The sequence below is a fragment of the Arachis stenosperma genome, chromosome 3 (genome assembly GCF_014773155.1).
Source record: "Arachis stenosperma cultivar V10309 chromosome 3, arast.V10309.gnm1.PFL2, whole genome shotgun sequence".
NCBI classification, from domain to species: Eukaryota; Viridiplantae; Streptophyta; class Magnoliopsida; order Fabales; family Fabaceae; genus Arachis; species Arachis stenosperma.
In genome coordinates, this window is record NC_080379.1 from 41640047 (window position 1) to 41661792 (window position 21746).

At 34.6% G+C, this 21746-nt stretch overlaps 1 protein-coding gene and 1 long non-coding RNA gene across 8 annotated transcripts; one reads left to right on the plus strand and one right to left on the minus strand.

Annotated features, from left to right (window-relative positions):
• Positions 1 to 10989: 10989 nt before the first annotated feature.
• Positions 10990 to 14619, minus strand: LOC130967998 (uncharacterized). Of its 7 annotated transcripts, none has more exons than XR_009081484.1 (9): positions 14341 to 14619; positions 13917 to 14050; positions 13376 to 13500; positions 13206 to 13256; positions 13037 to 13139; positions 12677 to 12769; positions 11562 to 11844; positions 11321 to 11454; positions 10990 to 11191 (listed from the first exon to the last, which is right to left on the minus strand). It is a non-coding gene; the product is annotated as an uncharacterized LOC130967998 (long non-coding RNA). The 7 variants fall into 7 exon arrangements; XR_009081487.1 differs by having other exon boundaries at positions 13354 to 13500; XR_009081483.1 differs by having other exon boundaries at positions 11562 to 11608; positions 11701 to 11844; positions 13206 to 13500.
• A 2297-nt stretch (positions 14620 to 16916) lies between these two features.
• Positions 16917 to 17630, plus strand: LOC130965972 (ethylene-responsive transcription factor CRF1-like). Its single transcript, XM_057890724.1, has one exon. The coding sequence runs from the start codon at positions 16917 to 16919 to the stop codon at positions 17628 to 17630; it is 714 nt and encodes a 237-aa protein (XP_057746707.1).
• Positions 17631 to 21746: the final 4116 nt, after the last annotated feature.

A 21746-nucleotide genomic window follows, 5' to 3' on the forward strand; every position in this document is an offset into this window, starting at 1 on the left:
ATCTCACTCTCCTTTGAATCAGGAGGATGTCATTGTCATTCGGAATTAGAATCCAGATAATATTATGAATTCTCTGACCTTTATATTTCAGTTTAATCATTGAACACAGCAAAATTGACTTTAATTTATTTTTTTTCTTTGGTGCTTTGCACCTTGAGCCTAGCCGTGACTTTAAATATTTTGTCTCAAGAGTTACTTGATACAGAAACACCACAAGCACTTAACTGGGGAACTCTCTTTGAGTTCTGATTTTTCTTTCAGTTACTCCCAGACAGTGGTGCTCAAAGCCTTTGGCATACTCTGTTAAACGCACTTGGTCTCGACTCTAAGTGTTCTGTATCAAGGATTACTTGACACAGAAACACCACAAGCATATGACTAGGAAAACAACTCTTTGAGCTTTTAATCATGTCTGACCTCCCTAGTCATTGATGCTCAGAGCCTTGGACCTTGCTTTTATTTATTAATTATTATCTATTTTAAATTATTTTTTTCTTGCTGTTTCTTTTGCTTCAAGGATTAAATTTTTGTTTATTTCAGAGAAGTCATAATAATTCTCTAAATTCCTGTTCCTTATACATCAACATCCCTTGATTCAAAATTCATATCATGAATTCAAAAATCACAGAAAATACCACCACCTTTAAGTAAATCAGACTATTCTTAAAATTAACTCAATTTCTCATGCAATACATCACTTCTTTTTCTTTTCTTTTTAGATTCAAGTTCAGTGAGTGGTACATGAAACACCTTTTCAGCATTAAAGCAATTTAAAAGAAAACTAAACTAGTCCTAGGATTCTAACTAATAAAGGATCATGCAACAGACAAAGTAAAATAGCAGAAAACTGGAACTTAACATAGAAAATGAGGGGAGGAATAAAAAATGAAAGGAACTCAACCACCTTAGTTATCCTAGCGGTACTTTATTCTTCAGGTTGTGCTCCTCAATGAAGATGATTCGCCTTCCTTTTGTGCAAAAAAAAAACCAACAAGCGCAGCGTCAACACCAAACTTAAAGGTTTGCTTGTTCTCAAGCAAAGAAGAACTGAAAATAGAAGAAACAGATATTATGAGGAGAGAAAAAGAAGAGGATAAAAGAATAAGAGAGAATAAGGATTGGGGGAGGGAGAGAAAGAAAACTGGGCGGCGCCAACGACGTGTACGCGTGGCTCGCGCATTCTTCATAATGACGCGTTAGCGTCAGGCACGCGTCCGCGTGCCCTGGATTTTGTGCGATTCGCGCGAAGCCAGCCGCGTGCTCGCGCGACTCTCTGTTCACATGGCTTGGGAGCTAATTTTTCATACGACGCATTCGCGTCATGCACGCGCTCGCGTCGATGGCCATATGTGCAACTGACGCGAACGCGTTAGTCACGCGTCCGCGTGCTCTAACTTGTGCTTTTAGCACACTTCCTGCCCCAAGCCAGCACAACTCTCTGCCCAAAAACTCTTTTACGTCAAATTTGCAGGTCACGCGTTCGCGTCGGGGACGCACCCACGTGAATGGCGAAAATCACAAACGACGCGCACGCGTGAGGTACGCGGACGCATGGGTTGTTTGTGCTAAAGGCTTGGTTCCGGTGCCATTCCCGCTCAACTCTCTGTCAAATTTTATTTTTCACTTACACATTATCGACGTGTTCACGTCAGTGACGCTTGCGCGTCCTATGCGTTTTTTTTTTTTTTTTGAGCTTGAGGTGTTCGGTTCCTGGAATAACATAGCTGCATGATCAGAAAATTAGTAAGAACTCAATAAAATAACTAAGAAAACTACTACTATGAAAAATAGCTAAGGATACGAATTTATCAAGTTGCCTCCCGACAAGCGCTTCTTTATCGTCACTAGCTTAACGGTCAGCTCCTTTAAGGAGGAGGATCATAGGGGCTCAGCTCTTCACCCCTTACTTTGAACTTCTTTCCTGTGTCTTTATAACATAGCTCAATATGCTCCAGAGAGAGGATTCTGATTACTGTATAAACCCATGCTGGATTGCTGGTCAACACCACCTTTATTCCTGGGGAGAAACCTTCAGTAGAGATCTTTTTGTTTCTCCATCCTCTGGGTACTTTCTTCTTTTTGGGAACCTCCTCCTTGGTAGATGATGCATTCCCAACACCAAACTTAGGTTTGATGTCAGGAGAAATTTTATTGATTGTTGCCAAGGGAGGTTTGAGATGCAGATTCTGCTGTGTATCATCAGGGGGTTTTTGAAGGTTTGGATCAATAAGCTCAGCCTGCATGCACCTCTCTTCTTCACCTGTTGGATGTATATCTTTGAAGACATGAAAGACCAGTTACTCATTATGCACTCTAAGCACTAATTCACCCACTTTTACATCAATCAGAACTTTTCCAGTGGCTAGGAATGGTCTTCCTAGAATTATAGAGGCATTCTCATCCTCCCCTGTATCAAGAATCACAAAGTCTGCTGGGAGGAAGAACTTACCCACTTTGACCAGGATATTCTCCACTAATCCGTATGCAGGCTTCATAGATTTATCTGCCATCTACAATGCTATCTTTGTGGGTTGTGCCTCTTGGATTTGCAGCTTCTACATCACAGATAAGGGCATTAGATTTATGCTTGCCCCTAGATCACATAGGGCTTTCTCAAAGGTTGTGCTCCCAATGGTGCATGGAATTTGAAAGCTCCCTGGATCTGGCATCTTCCTTGGCAAGTTATTCTGAATGACAGCACTACATTCATTAGTCAGGACTACTGTCTCATCTCCCTTTAAACGCTTTTTCTTTGACAATAGCTCCTTCATGAATTTGGCATAGATAGGCATTTGCTCCAAAACCTCAGTAAAAGGAATATTGATTTGTTTCTGAAGATTTCCAAGAACTTTGAAAACTGCTTGTCCTTGGTCTCCTTTTGAAGTCTCTGAGGATACTGCATCTTAGGCTTATACTCAGGAGCCTTTGGCAGTGTAGGATAAGTGTCAAGAGAGTCTGGGAATGGGTTGTCTGCACGCTTTGGAGGGGCGTGCTCTACTTCTTCCTTCTTCTCCTCTAGAGCTTCCTTTTCAACTAGCTCTTCATTGGCCTTGGTCTCAGAGCCAACTACTTTACCACTTCTCAATTGAATAACCTTGCAATCTTCTCCTAGGTTCACCACTGTGTCACCTTGAAATGTACTTACAGACCTCTCAAGTATTTGCTTGCTCAGTTGGCTCACTAGCACCTCTAAATTTCTAATGGAGGCTCTAGTTTCCTGCAGAGCTTGTGCTTCCGTACTTGCCACTTGTCCACTTATCACGGAGATAGCCTTGCATTCCTCTCTTGGATTTGGAATTGTGTTACTAGGAAGGCTATTAGTGGTCCTCTAATCAATTTCATTAACTCTGGTGGCTATTTGACCTATTTGAATCTCCAGGTTCTTAATGGATGCTCTGGTTTCCTGTCTAAAACCTGTCAATATTGCTTCCAAATCATTGTTCTGTTCGAAACTGCCCTGAGAATTGTTGTTGAAGTTCTGAGATCTCTAAGGTTGATCTCTCCATCCAAAATTTGGGTGATTTCTCCATCCCTGGTTGTATGTCTTAGAATATGGGTCATTGTTAGGATTCCTAAGATCACTCCCCATGTAATTCACCTGTTCAAAAGAGGGTTGAACATAATCATAATTATCATTTTGCACAAAATGTCCTGTCATGTCATAAGAGATCTCTTGAGGTGGATTTTGGGTGTTGATAGCTGAGACTTGCATGCTACTCATGTGTTGAGTAAGTAGATTTATTTGCTGAGACATAAGCTTGTTTTGAGCAAGAATAGAATTAAGAGCTTCCACTTCCATGACACCCTTCTTCTAAGGAGTCTCAGAGTTCACAGGATTCCTGTTAGATGAGTATAAATATTGGTTGCTAGCAACCAATTCAATAAGCTCAATAGTCTCCTCCGGTGTCTTCTTCTTGTGCAATGAACCTCCTGTAGAATTGTCTAGGCACATCTTGGACATTTCACCCAAGCCTTCATAAAAGATGTCTAGTTGAGTCCATTTGGAGAACATGTCCGGAGGGCATTTCCTAGTCAGTATCTTGTATCTCTCCCAAGCTTCATACAGAGTCTCACCATCCTTCTGCCTGAAGGTCTGAACCTCCATTCTAAGCTTAGTCAGCTTCTTTGGTGGGAAAAATTTTGTGAGGAACTCAGTAACCACCTTGTTCCAAGTATCCAGACTTTTCTTGGGTTGGGAATCTAGCCATAGCTTTGCTCCATCCCTCAGAATAAACGGGAAGAGCATGAGTTTGTACATATATGGGTTTACTCCATTTGTCTTCACAGTATCACAAATTTGTAAAAAACTAGAAATAAACTGATTTGGATCTTCGTGAGGAAGACCATGATACTGGCAGTTTTGTTGTACTAGAGTGACCAGTTGAGGCTTCAACTCAAAGTTGTTCGCAGCAATAGGAGGCACCACGATGATCTTTCCATAGAGATCAGCAGTAGGAGAAGAGTAAGAGCCAAGTACTCTCCTTTGTTGCTCATTCCCATTCGGGTTTACTGCATTGGCATTCTCAGTATTAGTCGGATCCATAGTGGATTCTGCAGCCTTGTAAATTCTTGTTTGTTGTAAACGCCGCCTGAAAGTCCTTTCAGGTTCAGGATCAAAGTCTAAGAGATGTTCTTTGTCTCTGTTCCTGCGCATAAACAAACAGAAAACAAGAAAGAATGGGAATCTCTACGTCAGAGTGTAGAGAATTTCCAGTGAGGTAACCTGTGTTAAGAAATAAAAAAATACTATATAAAATAAATAATATTTATCACAACACCAAACTTAATTTCAGAAATTAAGAAAAATATTGGTGCTATTAATTTATTTAAAAAATTTTTTCTTCTTTTTTTTCCGAAAATATTTTTAAAAATAAATTTTAATAAAATAAAAAATAAAACGCCTAATCTAAGAAATCAAACAACTAATAGTTGTTAATCACAGTCAATCCCCGGCAACATCGTCAAAAACTTGTTGCGGTATTTTACAACCCACACTACTAACCCGCAAGTGCACCGGGTCGTACCAAGTAATACCTTACGTGAGTAAGGGGTCGATCCCACGAGGATTGATGGATCAAGCAACAATAGCATTTGATAGGATTAGTTAGGCAAGAAGAAAATGGTTTTGAGATATTCAAAAAGCATTAAACAGTACTTTAAAATTTTTAGAAAGCAAGCAGCAATGAGTTGGGAATAAAATATTTGAGAAAGCAGTTAAGGTTTCAGAGTTATCTAATTTCCGGATTAACTTTTATTACTAATTAATTTAATCATGCAATATTTAATTTCATGGCAAACTATATGTGACTAGACCCTAATTCCTTAGACCTTCCTAGTCTCCTCTAAAATTCATTAATTGCCAATTCCTTGGTCAATTAATTCCAATTAGAGGGTGATGATCAATTTCTAGTTTATATGTCAAAAGAATCCTAATTATCCACAAATAAGGGGATTATATGTCACGTATCTCGTTAAATACAAACAATTAAAAATTTAGTATAATATGTTTTCAAGCTGTTGTTCAAGTAAAGAGCTTTTCTAAGTTTTACAAGAACTCAATTAGAACATGGGTCATACTTCCGTTCCACCCATATTCATAAAATAAAGAACGAAAATAATTATTGAAATATAAATCAAGACATGAATTAAATTAAAAAGATCAAACAAATCAATCCATGAAAGTAGACAGAGCTCCACACCTTAACAATGAATGATTAGTTGCTCATGATTGAGAGGAAAAATAAGGATTTAGGAAAAAAAATATGTGTTCCTCTAAATGTACAGAGTTTTTATTTATAACTAATCCTAATAAATTATTATCTAATTATCTAAAAATAATATCTTTTCCTAAAAATCAGATTTGAATTTAAATTCGAATTAATTAACGAGTCTTTCGCTGATGGGTGGGGACCGCTTAATTTGTCCATTCTGCAGCTTCTAATTTGTGTTTTCTGGGCTGAAAACTGAGTCAAAAAGCGGCCCAAAATCCATGCCGGCTATTTTTGTAAATTCTGCAGATCGCGCACGTCACGCGTACGCGTCGTTGGTCTTCTTCGCAAGTCACGCGGACGCGTCGGTCACGCGGACGCGTCGCTGAGCAAATCTTCAATTCACGCGTGCGCGTGCCGTGGAAACTTCCAGATCACGCGTACGTGTCAGGCACGCGTGTGCGTCGCTCCTCGCAGCCATCTCCTTTGATTCTTGTGCTGCAGAAACTCCATCAAATTCTGCCGAATGCTACCTGAAATAAATAAAATTGCACAAAACTCAAAATAGCATTTATAGTGGCTAAAATATAATTAATTCTTAATTAAACTCAACAATTTAAGTGCAAATTCACTAGAAAAAGATAGAGAAGATGCTCACGCATCACCAGCCACCACCACTAGCCTCCAAAAATTACATGGACTAGGCTGGAACTCCTTGCGTCGCGTGGTTTGCTATGGCTCCATCGCTTTTTCACTACTGTTGTTGTTGTCATTGCTGCTCGCTGGAGCTTCCTCCTTCCTCTCTCTAAGTAGGTTGTCCTCTTCCCTCTTTTTTTATATCCTATTTTCCATTCGCAATTTTAAAAATAAAATCCTAAATGTAGCCCTAGAGGTTGGTTATCGCCACTGCCACTGCCACTGCGTTGTCTGTGCTGTCACCACCACACTAGAAAAATCCTTCGCGCCACCATTGTTTCTAGAAACTCACTAATTAATTTAAAGCAGTTAAACCCTAAAATTATTTTGAGCATTTGACTTTAACTTCGAGATTTACATAGAATTTGACTCTAAATTTGTTAAAGAGAATGTAGTAGTTGAAAATGTATTATGTTGAACTCTATTTTTATAAATTTAGTTTGATTATCATTATTAATGTTGAAGAAGTTTAAAAAATGACATCTTCGGATATTGATAAATCATGATATATATTTTTTATTTGGGTTTGGGGAATTAAGCAAGGCTACTTGTAAAATCTAAATGTCCAAAGGACTTTAGTTCTTTAATTTGATAAACGAGATTTGAGTTTTGGATATATTATTGTATTTTCTAATTTGATTTTATTTTTATGAAATTTGGTGAAATTAATATGTCAATTTTTTCCAAATTGTAGGTGACATAAATTGGTAAAAGTGTACAAAATTTAAGTGTTCTTTTCTTAAGAATCTTATTTATATAATTAGGACTTAGAATGTAGGTTGTTGACCTATTGAAGATAAAATAATTTAAAAAATTTATGTACTTAGTTAAAGGGCACTAATTGACAATTAGTTTATACCCATACTTATAGTAAAAGTTTAAACCTATGATTTGAGGTTCAAAATATCTTTATTGATTTGAAAAGAATAGATTTCATATGATTTAAAGTGTGGTTTAAGTCTTAGGATAAATCTAAGCATCATTTGGATTGATTTGAGAAAGTTTAGAAGAGAATGATATATTTAGTTATCTAACAATAAAGTATGAGATTAAATTGAGTTGTCTTTGAAAGATATACGAATCCAATTATGAATTCAAGAGTAAATGAACAAGGAATGTGATTTTTGGCATGATGTGGACCACCAATATTATTATTGAAAGTAAATAAGTTAAAATATGATTTTAAAAAGAAAATGTGTCAATATGTGATTGTAGAAAGTGTGTGATTTGAATTGTTATGTGATTGTTTAATTAGATTATGATATAATTACATTGTTTCATATAGACATAACGACAGGTAAATGTGCTCCGAACTGGCCTCATGGTCGTGATAGAAGGAGGGCGACTATGGCACTCTTGGGACTTCTCCCTCATCACCCTCTACCTCCGCAACTCCTAGGACATCATAGGCACTGAGTGCATAGAATCAACTCTTTATCACGGTCCCTAACTTCAATTAGGTGGGTCCTACTGCATCACCTCCGCCTCCACTAGGAAGCCGTCCTACTACTTTACCAGAGTGGACTTCTTCATCTCCTCCACCCATTTAGCATTCCTCTACTTCGACAACGCTACCTCCAATGACAGGAACAATAGTGCCGGAATCCTCACATGATTCCTAGCCAAATCCTCCAAAACCGTCGCTGGTCATTAGGATGATGATTTGGCTTGATGATTTGACCGCATGAGTACTATTTTAATTAGTTTCGAATAAAATTTAATTTTAAGTCCCTAAACCAAATTTGTATTTACAAATCTTAATTTTTTTTATTGATAGGTTTGCACCGGATAATAATGCATGTACATAGGAGCATACGAATGTGCTTAAACTAATGTACGATCACACCTGGCCAAACTATAAGAAGATCCTTGCTGTAACCAGAGAACGATGATTTCATAAGTGGGCATTAAAATTTCTACAAATTCAAAATTTAGTTAGTTTATATATCATTATTTTCGTTTAATTATGCATTTCATTTTGATTAACTAGTGCTAAATATTTTCTTGTACAAGAGAAATTTACATGAAAAAAGACTTATGATACCATGATCAAGAAGATCTTCGACCATCACATGGCTCGGCGGTTTCAGCAAATGCTTGAGAACGTATGTGAGAAGCGCGACCACCTTACTCAATGGATCCACGTGGACATTAAGAAGACCCTCTACATATATTGGTGGAAGACCGATGAGGAATTCAGGCATTGCCAAGCCACAAATAGGGCCAACAAGGCATCGTCCGATTCATCAAAATATACTCGCAGGTCAGTGACTTTAATGAAGACAACGGCTAGCCTGGTATGTAACTTGTTTTATTTTGTTATAATCAGTTTGTCTTTGACATATAATGTAATTATTACTTGATTTAACCTTTTATTTTAATATGTGTACACTAAGTCGACGAATCGTGATGCAACGATGACAGAGACTTTCAAGTATACCCACATATATTCGTTTTTAATTAACTGTCGTCCTAATCACTTTTGCATATAATGTGATACGCAGGAATCCTACATGCACAGTATACCCACATGTATTCATTTTCAATTAACTATTATCCTAATCATTTTTGTATATAATGTGATACGCAGGAATTTTACGCGCAGATATTGGACGCTGTGACCCAACAATCTCAGCAGAGTGGGGAGGACGACAACAACTCCTCTACTTTAGTAGTCGATCCTTATCTGGTCTGGTTCGAGATTGCATTTGAGCCGTATAAGATTCGCGTTTATGCGATGGGGTTGTTCTTCGCAGCAACCTCCGCACCTCCACATTGAGGGCTTCGTCCGCCTCTGCCACCAGCCCTACCAATTCCAAGCATACCAGCGATTTGTAGGAGCAGGTTCAGAATCTCACCCAGAGTCTTCACGACCAAACTCAACAACTACATCTGTATGAGAAGAGATATAGAGAGATCCTCACACGCATGGCAGTGAGAGATGCTCGCAATGTAGAGACAGTCCCTAAGACTGGAGCTCAGGTAGGAGCTGGAGCATATTCAGTGGATGCAACGCCAGATGGTGATGTACCAGAAGTAGATGTGTGCTGGTGGCAACGACGCTGTTGGAGGGGGCTTCTTATCCTCTGCACAAGAGTAAGGACGGACACCGACATCACTGTCTAGACCGCCGCCTTAGTAGAACTAGGAAGATGACAACGACGACTATTAGGACTTGTAGTGATTAGCGTTTTGATTTGCTTTATTTGACTGTATCTTATTTATTTGACTTTTTATTCTGTACCTATACTTGATATTTCACATTTTATATAGTTTACTATTTTCAGTAAAACCATATTTAATTTTCATTAATTAGAATTTAACTATCAATTGTTGACTATCAGGTTATAGCAGATTCAATAAAAATTAAAAAAAATAATTGAATTTACCATCAAATTTACTAAAAGAAAAATCTAACGATAAATCGATGCAAAATCATATAATATGACACCAAAGTTATCAGCGGGTAATTTTTACTAGTAATTAACTATACTTTTTGTCCACCCACTTCACAAAATCTACCATAAAATCTGTCGGTAATTACTATTGGATTATAATAGTAATTAATTATCGACGAAGATCGTATTGTTGAATTATTTTCAATGATAAATTTGATAGACGAATTATTTTCGTAATTCTACCAATAAATTTAACGGTTTTTGACAATTGCTTTTGTAGTATTTAATAACTACTCTCATCAAATAAAAACTTTATCAAACCTTAACACCTTACCGTGCACAATATTTACTACAAGAAACATCGTTAAAATCGACGGCAAAATCGACGGCTAAGCCGTCGATAATATTAAAAATCGACGGCAAAATGGACGGTGGAGGTGGTCGCTATTAAGCTTGTCGATTTTTCAAAATTCGAATAAAATCGACGGCTTGCTTAGCCGTCGATAATAATTTAATAAAATCGACATCATTTCTATCTATAATATGAATTTGATAACTTTACCTTCTAACTAAAATCAACAACGCTGCCGTCGATATTATTATATAAAATCGACGCCTTTTTTGTCAATATTCGATTCAATAAAATCGACATCATTGCCGTTGATAATATTATTATATAAAATCGACGTCTGTTTTGTCGATATTTGATTCAATAAAATCGACATCATTGTCGTCGATATTATTATATAAAATCGACGTCGTTACTGTCGATATTTGATTCAATAAAATCGACATAAGTGCCGTCGATTTAATTATTTAGATATCGACAAATTTTTTGTCTATATTTTTTTGTCTATTTTAAATTTAAAAAGCGACAACGTTACCGTCGATTTTAATAGCTATATTTTTTTAATTATTTTTTCTATTTGAAAAATAGTAAACAATTAATACAAATAAACTTTTAAATATTGAAATAAAATTTATATAGAATATTAGATAACAAGACAAATAAACTTTTAAAAATAAAAACAAAATTTATATTAAATATTAGATAATGAATTTACAAACTTATTAAAATAATAAATAATCCTCTAACTATGACTTAAGACGAGATAGATTTTCACAATAACCCTTTTTTTAGTCAACTTAATTCTTAACGAAAGCACTAATATATTAAACTACAAAACTTTAAAAGAATCATTATTACAAAAATTAACTATTATAGTTGAAGGATCAAATTCCTCTAAAGTAAAAAAGTTAATAAAAAATTACCAAAAAAAACTCATGCTAACATATAGGATATAGGACATCAATTTGACCCTAACTCTTGATTCCTAACCTGGAATGTACTCTGCAATAGGCACAGCAGACCCTGATGGTGGCTTCAATCTGTACCACAAAATGCTTATTGATATAAGAGATTAATTTTGCAATTTGTATGTTATTTTCTAATATTAGCATATAAAAAAAATTTATCTGGTTAAGGACTATCCAAGATCACAGTGGAGCACATAATACCTCAGTAATGATTCAAGCATGCTTCTGATTGAGAAAATGCATCTCTTAGAATTTCTGAAGCATCATGAAGTGATAAAATCCGCTCCCTTTTTTATGAATCCAATAATATATTAGCAATTATCTCAGGAAAAAGTCTGAAAAAGAAAATTTGAGAAAAATTAGTAATATTTCATATACTAAGAAGAGCAAGAACCATGGATCAGGATATAAAATTGGCCTCCACTAAAATTTAAACACTAACTTGCTTGCGGATTTAGCAGCCCCATCGCAGATACCAAATAGCCCAAACTGCAAATTGGGCATTGAAGTGGATTAGCTCTACTCCCTATATAATTGTGAGAAACAAAATATTGAAGGAATGCCATGAATATATACAGAACCTGATCCAGCCCAGGCAGAGGCCATTAATAATAGCAAACATCTTCCATAGCAAGCTGTTTTGCTCCTCTACGCAAAGCCATGGGATCTAATGCCATACCAACTCCAAATGGAATGCGTTGCTGATTTTGTGCAGCAACATGAACCTGCCATACAATAAAATAACATAGAAATAAGTATAGGATTGTTTTACAAAAGAAGCAAATGCCATAATCTATGGCATCCAAAAATATAGGCACAACTGCATGCTCACTCCAAGTATCACCATGATAATGTAAACAATATAGCACGTAGATTGTATAGTGAAGTTTCAATTAAAATTGAGACTTTTGAAGATCATATACAAGAATCTGCTTTTTTCTGAACAAAGAAAAAATAATCACACATAGCCTAATTAGTACCCCACTGTTAGGGGAGGCAGTATATTGGAAGAATAAAAACTGCACTCTGACTCAATCTAAAAGGAAACTACAGTATGATTCAGCTTAGCTAAATTCTATATTATAGAGTATGAGTCACCCCTCAACACCAATATAAACTTTAATTTGTTTGTGAAAAATTATGGATGATCCATTAACCACTACAAAGATTTATATATTTCAGCGAATAATAAAATGTAGATAATAATTGTTCCCACTTGAATCCATGAGTATGGTCTATGTACACCAAATTAGGGAGGGCTCCATCATATTCATCAACTTGAAATTCAAGTGGTCGTGCAATGCATCATAATATAGGCTATATCTTAAGAACTAAATGAATAATTTAATTTTTATTCGTATTTTCTGGCATTGAGCAATGATGTTAAATTGCAACTATTATCCTATAGCATGAGAGGAAAATCCTGCACATCTTGAGAAGAAGGAAAATCCTATATCATCAAGAAAACAGGTCTCTTCATCAAACAATACAATCAAGGATGAACCAGTAAGTCATGAAGTTTTAGTTTGCAGATAACATTCATATACATAAACTTACAATCATAACCTGTTGACTATCACGCAAAGCTCTTGAGAAGAAGGTATCTGCTGTAAATATAAGCTAGTCAAGTTCAAAATTCCCAAGTGGTACCTGCAAAAGAAATTCATGTGCATATAAAAACAAAATGCAATTGTGAAAGTTGTAAAACAGAACTTCTCAATAAATTACTTCCACTTGAAGAACAATTAACCAATTTACAGTTTAACAATGTGCATCAAGTTTTATTGAGGTTTTACTCGTGACTTAATTAACAAATTTAGATTGTCAAGTATTCCTAAACTGACAATGAGCAGTAAAAATGAATCATCTATTTCTTTTGTAGTTTTTTCAAATATGCCAAGGATTTATAATGCTTACATGGGGCATATCTTGAGAGAGCAATTCTCTCATTTAGCCATTGGCCTGATGCAACACAATGTTGCATTCCAATTTTTTCAGCAACTTGTTGCCATCCAAGAATCTACAAAGAGCCAAAATTAATTAACATGTTGGAAACTAAACTAGAAGTAGCAAGATATTTTTTTACCTTAATTCTCCTAATAGGACTATATGCTCCATGGTACCCATTTTGAATGTGCTTTAGTGAGCATATCCAAGACCAAGGAGAAAAGATAGAAATGACCGTTAGTGCAGTTCTAAGTATTCTAAAAACAGAAAGCAGAACCAAAGATTACAGGTATATTATATTTTAAGTACGGTTATAGTAATCTGCGAGTTTTCTCTTCATTTCGAACAGAACCCCTGCCAAGTGTCTGAATCGAATTTCCACCCTTCTCTGTGACCATCTGCTGCCTTCCAATGGCAGCAGATCTGCTTTCCTCCTGAGAGCATTATAGTGAACAAACTCATGAAGAATGCAAGTGGACAAGTAAACATAATACAAATTATTACCAAAAATTAATAAGTTTAAAAATTTGTTTGGAGAGGAAGACATCATTAATAATCTTAACTTAGAAATTGGAATGTAAATCACTTGAAACATTTCATCCTAAAATATTTCAACTGAACATAAAAACTTAAATGCTTGAATCACTATGGTAAGAAGCATTGAGGATCATCATGTACAACCATTTCGATATGTTATTTTCCAGCAATGTATATCATGATCTCCTTCTACTCTCTCATCCATAAGCACTCATGCTATGCCATTAACAAAAAATAAAATTTCCATAAATGCAGTTAATCAATGTGCTTAGTCCTTTATTCTGAATGAATCATGCTGAAGCAAAATCTGTACCTCAGCAAATGAGTTGAAGTTGTTTCGTGAAGCAACAGGTTCCATGCGTACCTTTATTTGCTCACATACATCTAAAACCGCTGCTCCATACATATCAGAACGGCAGCTTCTGCCATTGGAGAAGAATTAGGAACCTGATTTTATAGCAAGCATGAGTTGAATCAGAGAGAGTAACTAATTTTGATTGAAGAACGAAAGAGAGAGAGTAACTGATTTTGATTGAGCACGGTCAATTGAAGGCAACAGAAACAACGGCACAGAGAGACGAAGCAATTGATGAAATGTGATGAATTGATTATGCTAACTAGGTTTCAGTGATGCGATTGTTATTAACAAATGCAAATTCAGAATTTCAATATGAAAATAGTAGATACAACAACTGCAAAAATAAGTATAATAATCAGAGAGACTGAGAGGAACTTACATGAACAGGATGGCGCGGCGGCGGGCTCGGCGGAGGAGGAGAAGAAGAAGAAGAAGCTCTGCTCTCCGACGGAGGACGGCAGGTTTTCTCAATCGTCGAAGAAGAAGAAGCTCTACTGATCTGCTCTCTGCCTCTCTCCGTGACGGTGACTTCGTCTCTGGTCTCTACTCTCAAGCGTTGGAGAAGAAGAAGAAGCAGCAGCTTCACTCTGAACTTTGAATCTCTGGAGGTTTGGGGTTAATGTTTGGGAAATTGATTGAAACGAAGGACGCGGGTAATAAACGCGGGCATAACTTTTTGTTGATAAAAATCGACGCCAAATTCGTCGATTTTAGTTAAAACAAAAATTAACATATTAACTGTCAATTTTATATAATAAATTTATAGCGTCCATCCTATTATAAAAGAAGATCTCCATTGTTAAAATTTATCGACGGCAAAAATTATCGATATTATAATTATTAAAATAGACAACAGATTCGTCGATTTTAAAGAAAAACAATTATTGAAAGTTGCTAAAATAATAGACAGCATTGTCGTCGATTTTAATATTTTATTTTTAATAATTTTTTGTAGTGAGATCGACACTGTTTCTGTCTATAATATGGGTTTGAGGATTTTACATTGTTACTAAAATCGACAACATTGCCGTCGATATTATTATATAAAATCGACGCTATTTATATCGATTTTAATTTGAAAAAAGTAACGCCTTTAGCGTCTATTTTATACATTAAATCCACACCATTTATTTTATTTAAGAAAGCAATCTGAACTGTTTAAATTTATCGACGGAAAGGTTGTCGATATTTTAAATATAAAAATAGACGCCAAGTCCGTCGATTTTAAAATAAAAGTATTTTCGCCTTCCGGTCCGTTGACAATATGACAATAGTTAATAGGGATTTAATGCATCATAAAAAAATCGACGAACAGGCCGTCGATTTTATTATTTTATTTTATTTTATTTTTTTTTAAATATCGACAGCAAGCCGTCGAAAAATATTGACGAGAAAGATAGCCGTCGATTTTTTGCGTCGATAAATACGCTTTTCTTGTAGGGATTGAAGATTTTTCCTTATTTTGTTTTCTGAAAAAAAAAAAAACAAGTTCATTAATTAAATCCATGGAAACATTTAAGACAAAGCCATTAATTAATACAATTACCTGACATAAATATGCAGCAATAATGATTTATATACATATTATTTTGGTGATTATATTTAGGAGATAACTATTTATTCGATATCCAAAATATTTAGATGCTGACCAAAAAAATATTAAAAAATATTATTAATAAATAATTTTTAAATAATTTAAAAATACGATAAAAATAACTAATAAATATTATATTTTTATAAATAAAAAAATTTATATTTAACAAACAACTTATCTATTGTGATAATATTTAAATAAATATTTAAAAGGTACACACAAAATATTAGAGTAAAATTTAATTTTTAAATTTTTTTTATTTGTCAAAAATATTTGATCATTTACAATTTTTTTTTGAATTCACTTAACATGAAATTATCAAATTTTAAGGTTGAAAAAAAAACTTATTTTTCTAATAATTCTTGTAAAAAAATTGCATTAAAATCTAATATCTAAAGTCTTTTTTTAGAATATAGTTAATATCTAATTCTTTTTATTGCAGTTTTAAATCTTTCAGGAGCTTATTTATCATTAGCATTTTTTAGAATTATTTTTTTCGGCAAAGTAAACTTTGAGTGTTATTTGAATAGTTTACTCTTACATTAATGAGAATGGATCCTCTCAATTTTTTTTTTAACAATTGAGGAAATAAAGTGTAATCTCCTACCATTAATTTTATAAGTAAGACCAAAAATAAATATGAGAGAGAGAACAATCAAGAATTAGAGATCACACTTTACATTCTCAAACACACAAATTTTAAATTTTTATAAATTATAGAGACATAACATATATATAAAATATAAAATATTTTTTAGATAAATTATAATATTTTATTGATATTAAGATATAATTAATTTTTTAATATTGTAATGTCTTTTTTTATTTATATAAAATATTTAAATTTTTTTTATTTTAATAAATAATAATATATATTATTTTTAAATTTATTTCAAAAATACATGTTAAGAATAGAATTGAATATGGTGACACATAATAATATTTAGATTTATCTAAATATATCCAAAAAATAATTTTTATTAAGACAGAATTAGAGGTGAACAAATATCTAATAAATATTGTGTACAAAATATGTCTAAGACGCAAATAGAACAAGTCAACAAGGTCCATGCTTCATAGACGTTGAATATGTTATTTTCTTTCCTCTATTCATCTACTTAATTTGAGCTCTCTTCATTGTTCAATTCATATATATTGGACACACGCACACAAACGATTATGTCCCAACTTCGTTGAGTATTAAATTAAAGATCAAAGCGGTATGTTCCTGCATTTCGATTTCAATTTGGGGTATGTTCGGAGATCCTAGGTTTCGTCTTTGTTTGTATGTTATAACTTCTTTTAATTTTAAACTTATTTCTTTTGATCAGATTTTGGCGTACGGTCGTGTCTAATCTAACATGCCGGGCTCTGCTATTTCAAAACAAGAAAAATGTCATAAGAAATTAGGAAAACAAAAGGTCCCAATATTCAAAAATCAAAAAACGAAATCTTACAAGAAAATCAGAATTATATGCAGCGACCCATATGCTACAGATTACTCAAGCGACGAAGATAATGGTTCTAATAAACGAACTGTGAAGGAAATTCTGGTTCCAATACCTAGGCCTGGAAAACCAAAACCGAATCGTATGAAAATGCCTCACAACTTTTATACTCGAAGCAAAAGCAGGTCGTCAAGCATTTTCAGAGGGATTCAACGGCGGAAGAATGGGATATTTTCAGCTCAGATTCGAGATCCGTATCGACGGATTCAATTATGGCTTGGTACTTTTGATACTGAACAACAAGCTGTCATGGCTTATAGAAGTAAGCATCATGAGTTTGAAATGGCTAACAAATTGACATGTCCTGAAGCAAAAATTGATGTTTTGGTGGAGCGAGTTGCGCCACCGCCGTTGCCCATGGACAATGTGTATCTCAATTTGGAGGAACTTGAAAACAGAACAGTATACAATGGTAACTACTACTTTGATGATTGTATTGATGGTTGTTGTAGTTCTTATATGGAGATTGGAGAAGGTAGTAGCGGCAATTTGCCCCTTCCCGACGTTGATTTAGTTGACATGGACATTAGTTGGATCGACGCAGCTTTCAAAGTGGATGGCCACTAAAAATATTTGCAGCAGTAATCCATGAAACTATATATTCTCCAAAGACAGAGAACAAGTTTAAATTCTCGTTAAGATATGCTTGTCTCACATATATGGAACATAATTAATAAGAATACAAATCCGGATGCTTGGATACATTTTCACAACCTGAGGAAATTGTTTAAAGCAAGTAAAAATTCCGTGCAATTTAATTTATTAACAAGTCTCTAAATTGCAAACCACGCATCTACTATATCCGGTCCCCTCTTCTCACCACTGACAAGTGACAGTGTCATTCGAAACTTATACTCCCGCATTTTGCACGCACTAATATTTTAATATTAAATATTAAATTTATATAACCTAATCACTAATATTACAATTGATTAGGCAATTGAGTCTTTAGTTGCTTTCTTATTAATTCCATTTTTCTAAAAATTTCAGCCTTTGGTTCTTTCCTAAAACTCCCTCCTCTTTTATATTGTGGTCAAAATCTTACTGTAACAACTATAAAAAAAATAACAAGCTATATAAAAATAAAGTCACATGTGAAAAAATAAAAATAAAATTAAAATTCTATACCATACATTGTTACATACAAATTTAATAATAAAAATAACGTGATAAAATGATCAAAAAAATATATGTACAAAACATATGTAGCAGATAGAATATTATGTGAAAATAGTGGTGGAGAATCAGTACTTTCAGCAGATGAAACATTACATGAAGATGGTAGCGGAGGATCAGTACTTATAGCAAATGGAGCATTGCGTATCCAGCAAAAACAAAAAATATTTTTTCACAGAACCGAGAATGAAAATAGTATAATGCTCTCTTTTATTTTGAAGTAAAAAAATTTTTTAATGGGAGTGATAAAATAACTTTTGAAGAGAAGAAAAGTCATATTTTTCTATTTTTCAAAAGTTTTGAATTAACTTTTGCTACGGTTCAAACAGGCTCTTATTTTGGTAAAACTTTTGTTTTTATAAAATAAATTTTAAAAGTTAGTTTTTAAAAAGTTGTAGTATCTATATTTGCTAAATTAAAAATGATTTTTAGTAAGTATAAGCAACAATAAATATATTTGGTAAAATAATTTTTAAAATTCAAAAATATTATAATAGACATTTATGTAAGAATTGAATTTGGATATTAATTAATGTAGGATGTTATATTAGACTTTTTAATTTTGATAAACACGAGACAATTTTAATAATTTCACCCTTAAGGCTTAGCTTGGTAAAATTTTTATTTTTTAAAAATAATATAAAAATTAACTTTTAAAAAAAGGTTTTTTAAAAGTATAGCATTTATGTTTAAGTTATCCTCTTCGTTAGGGGTGGCAAAACGGCCCAGCTCATCCCGCCCTGTCCCGCCAAAGCCCGTCACAAAATGGGACGGGCTGATCCGCCCCGCCAAAATTATATGGGCTGAACTTGCCATTCCGCCCTGCCAAAGGGCGGATTGGCGGGTTGACGGGCAGCCCGCCTTTCTTCTTTTTTGTTAGCTTAGAGAAATGTTTGAAACCTTAAATAACATGACAAATAACACTATCTAAAATCAGATCAATAACTAAATCAATTACAAAATAACAACAAGAATAACATATTAATACAAAATAAATCAATAACAAATTAACAATAAGTAAATAATAGAGAACTGAATAGAGATTAGAATTAATAATCAGTAAGAAAAAGATATAAAAAATAAAATAAAAATATAGAACAGAATCATCCTCCCAAACTCCCACAAACAGAACCATCAATCATCAAGCATCCCTCCCACAAACAAAGAACAGAATCGTCGCTCCCAAAAACAGAAAAAAAAATAAAAGAGAAACTAAACAAAAATAGAGAACAGTTATTCCACAAAAAAATTCATCAAACAGCCTTCAACAAGCAAAAAATAAAAAGAAAAATTAAGAGTCGTCGCAGACCCGAGTCGTCCCCGCCGGTGCTTTTTGGGCTGCGCTACAAGAGAGGGAGAGTTGAGTCATCGTTGTTGCTGGTGAACTTGGATTATGGTGCTTTTCGGACGGGAGGGAGACAGAGACATGAGGGAGAGAATGCGAGAGTGAAGAGGGAATGCGAGTCGTCGCGCGCCTTCAAAATCAAGTTGCGAGGGAGAGAGAGCCAGTGACGCTGGTGCAAGGGAGAGATCCGAGTCGTCGTCGCTGCCGGTGGGAGGGAGAGATTAGGAATGATTCAGTGAGAGTTTAGAGAGAGAGAGCACGCGCCTTCCAATCGAGTTATGAGGGAGAGACAGAGATAATAATGCTGCCACGCCGGTGTGAAGAAGAGCGGGGATGTCGTCGGAGGGAGACGAAGGCTGTTGTGTGGTGACGTGAAGACTGGAGAAAGAGGGCTAGAAGGAAAGGGAGACGGAGGCAGCGCTGCTGTGGCTGTGGGTGTTCTCAAATGAAACCCTATACTCATGTTAGTTCCATATATATATATGACAGTGTAACTGACCAGAATGTCCTTCAAAAAAATTTTTGCCAGCCCACCGGGACAGCCCACCCCGCCCTTCCAAAACCTGCGGTTTGGCGGGTTTTTAAAAGATGGCAGACTCAAAATCTTGTCCCGACTCATTCTTTTTGGCGGTTTGATCCGGTGGGTTCGACTTATTTTACCACCCTTACTCTTTGTAGATTCTTTAACTATTAAGTAATAATTCTTTTTATATTATTACGTCTAATATTAAAAATAAATAAATTAAACATGACTAAAATATTAAAATGTGAAGAAATTTGATTAATATATTTTAAATTATAAATATTTAAATATATTAATATTAATTTTTATATTATTTTTTTAATACTTTTACTCCTGTTATTAAATTTTCTTGAATCCGTCACTATATATAATCGTATAACTAAGGGATAAGTATTGTTTTAGTCCCTAACATTGAGGGTCAGAATCGAAACCGTCCCTGGTGTAATTTTGGATTTAAAATCATCCTTAATGTTACATTTCATTTTAAAATCGTCCTTTCTAATAAATTTTTTTGTAAATGACAAAACTACCCTTTTTTATAAATAATTTTTTTAAATAAAAAATATATAAAATTAAAAAAAAAAGAAAAGAAAAGACACGAGGGGGAGGGGAGACACGACGGGAAAAGGTGAAAGGACGCGGTAGGGAGGGTGAGGCGAGGAAGAAAGGAAAAGGGGAAAGGGAGAGGGGGAAGGAGAAGGGGGAGGGGGACGGCGCCGGCGAAGCTTGAAGCTGCCGTCGCCGTCGTGGTCGCGAGCCAGGGAGAGAGCCTCGACTTCTGCACCGCTACTCCTTACTGCCGTGTTCTCGCCACTATTCCTTGCCGCCTCGCCGCTGCTCTTCGCCGCCTCGCCGTTTCTGCTTCTTGCTTCGATCTCTATTTCTACTTCGTCTTCTGCTTCTTCTGGGTCTGCTTGAGTGCTTCTACTTCTGTATCTTCTGTTTTGTCTTCTACTTTTTGCTTCTGCTTGAGTGCTTCTACTTCTGCATCTTCTGCTTCTGGGTCTGCATCTTCTGATTTTAATTTATTATTTTCTGATTTTATCATTATTGTGTGTTGATTTATTGAATCTGGATTTGAATAATGGATTTGTTCATCATAATCTCTAATTTTCTAATTTTTATTGTTGGTTTTGTTGTTGTTTTGATTTCTGAATTGCTATTGCTTTTTGTTGTTTTTGGTTTTGTTGTTATTTTTTATTTCTGAATTATGGGTCCTTTAATTTAGAACAGCAGATTGCAGAATAAAAGTGAGACACCAAAAATGAATTTGAGTGAAGCAAAATGAATGAATGAAGTGAGATACCAAGAAGAGGAAGGTTGAATGACTGAATCTTGAGTGTGTTAATGGCAACAAAAATTTGTTAATGGAAGAAAAATGGAAGAAAAATTTGTTCTTCTTGAAGAAGAAGAGAATTCTTCTGGAAGAAAAAGAATATTAAAATGGTGAAAAAAAGGATATTTTTGTCATTTAGAAAATTTTTTTATTAGAAATGACGATTTTAAAATGAAATGCAACATTAAGGATGATTTTAAATCCAAAATTACACCAGGGGCGATTTCAATTCTGACCTTCAACGTTAGGGATCAAAACAATTCTTATTCCTATAACTAACTATTTATACAAGCAGAGAAGATT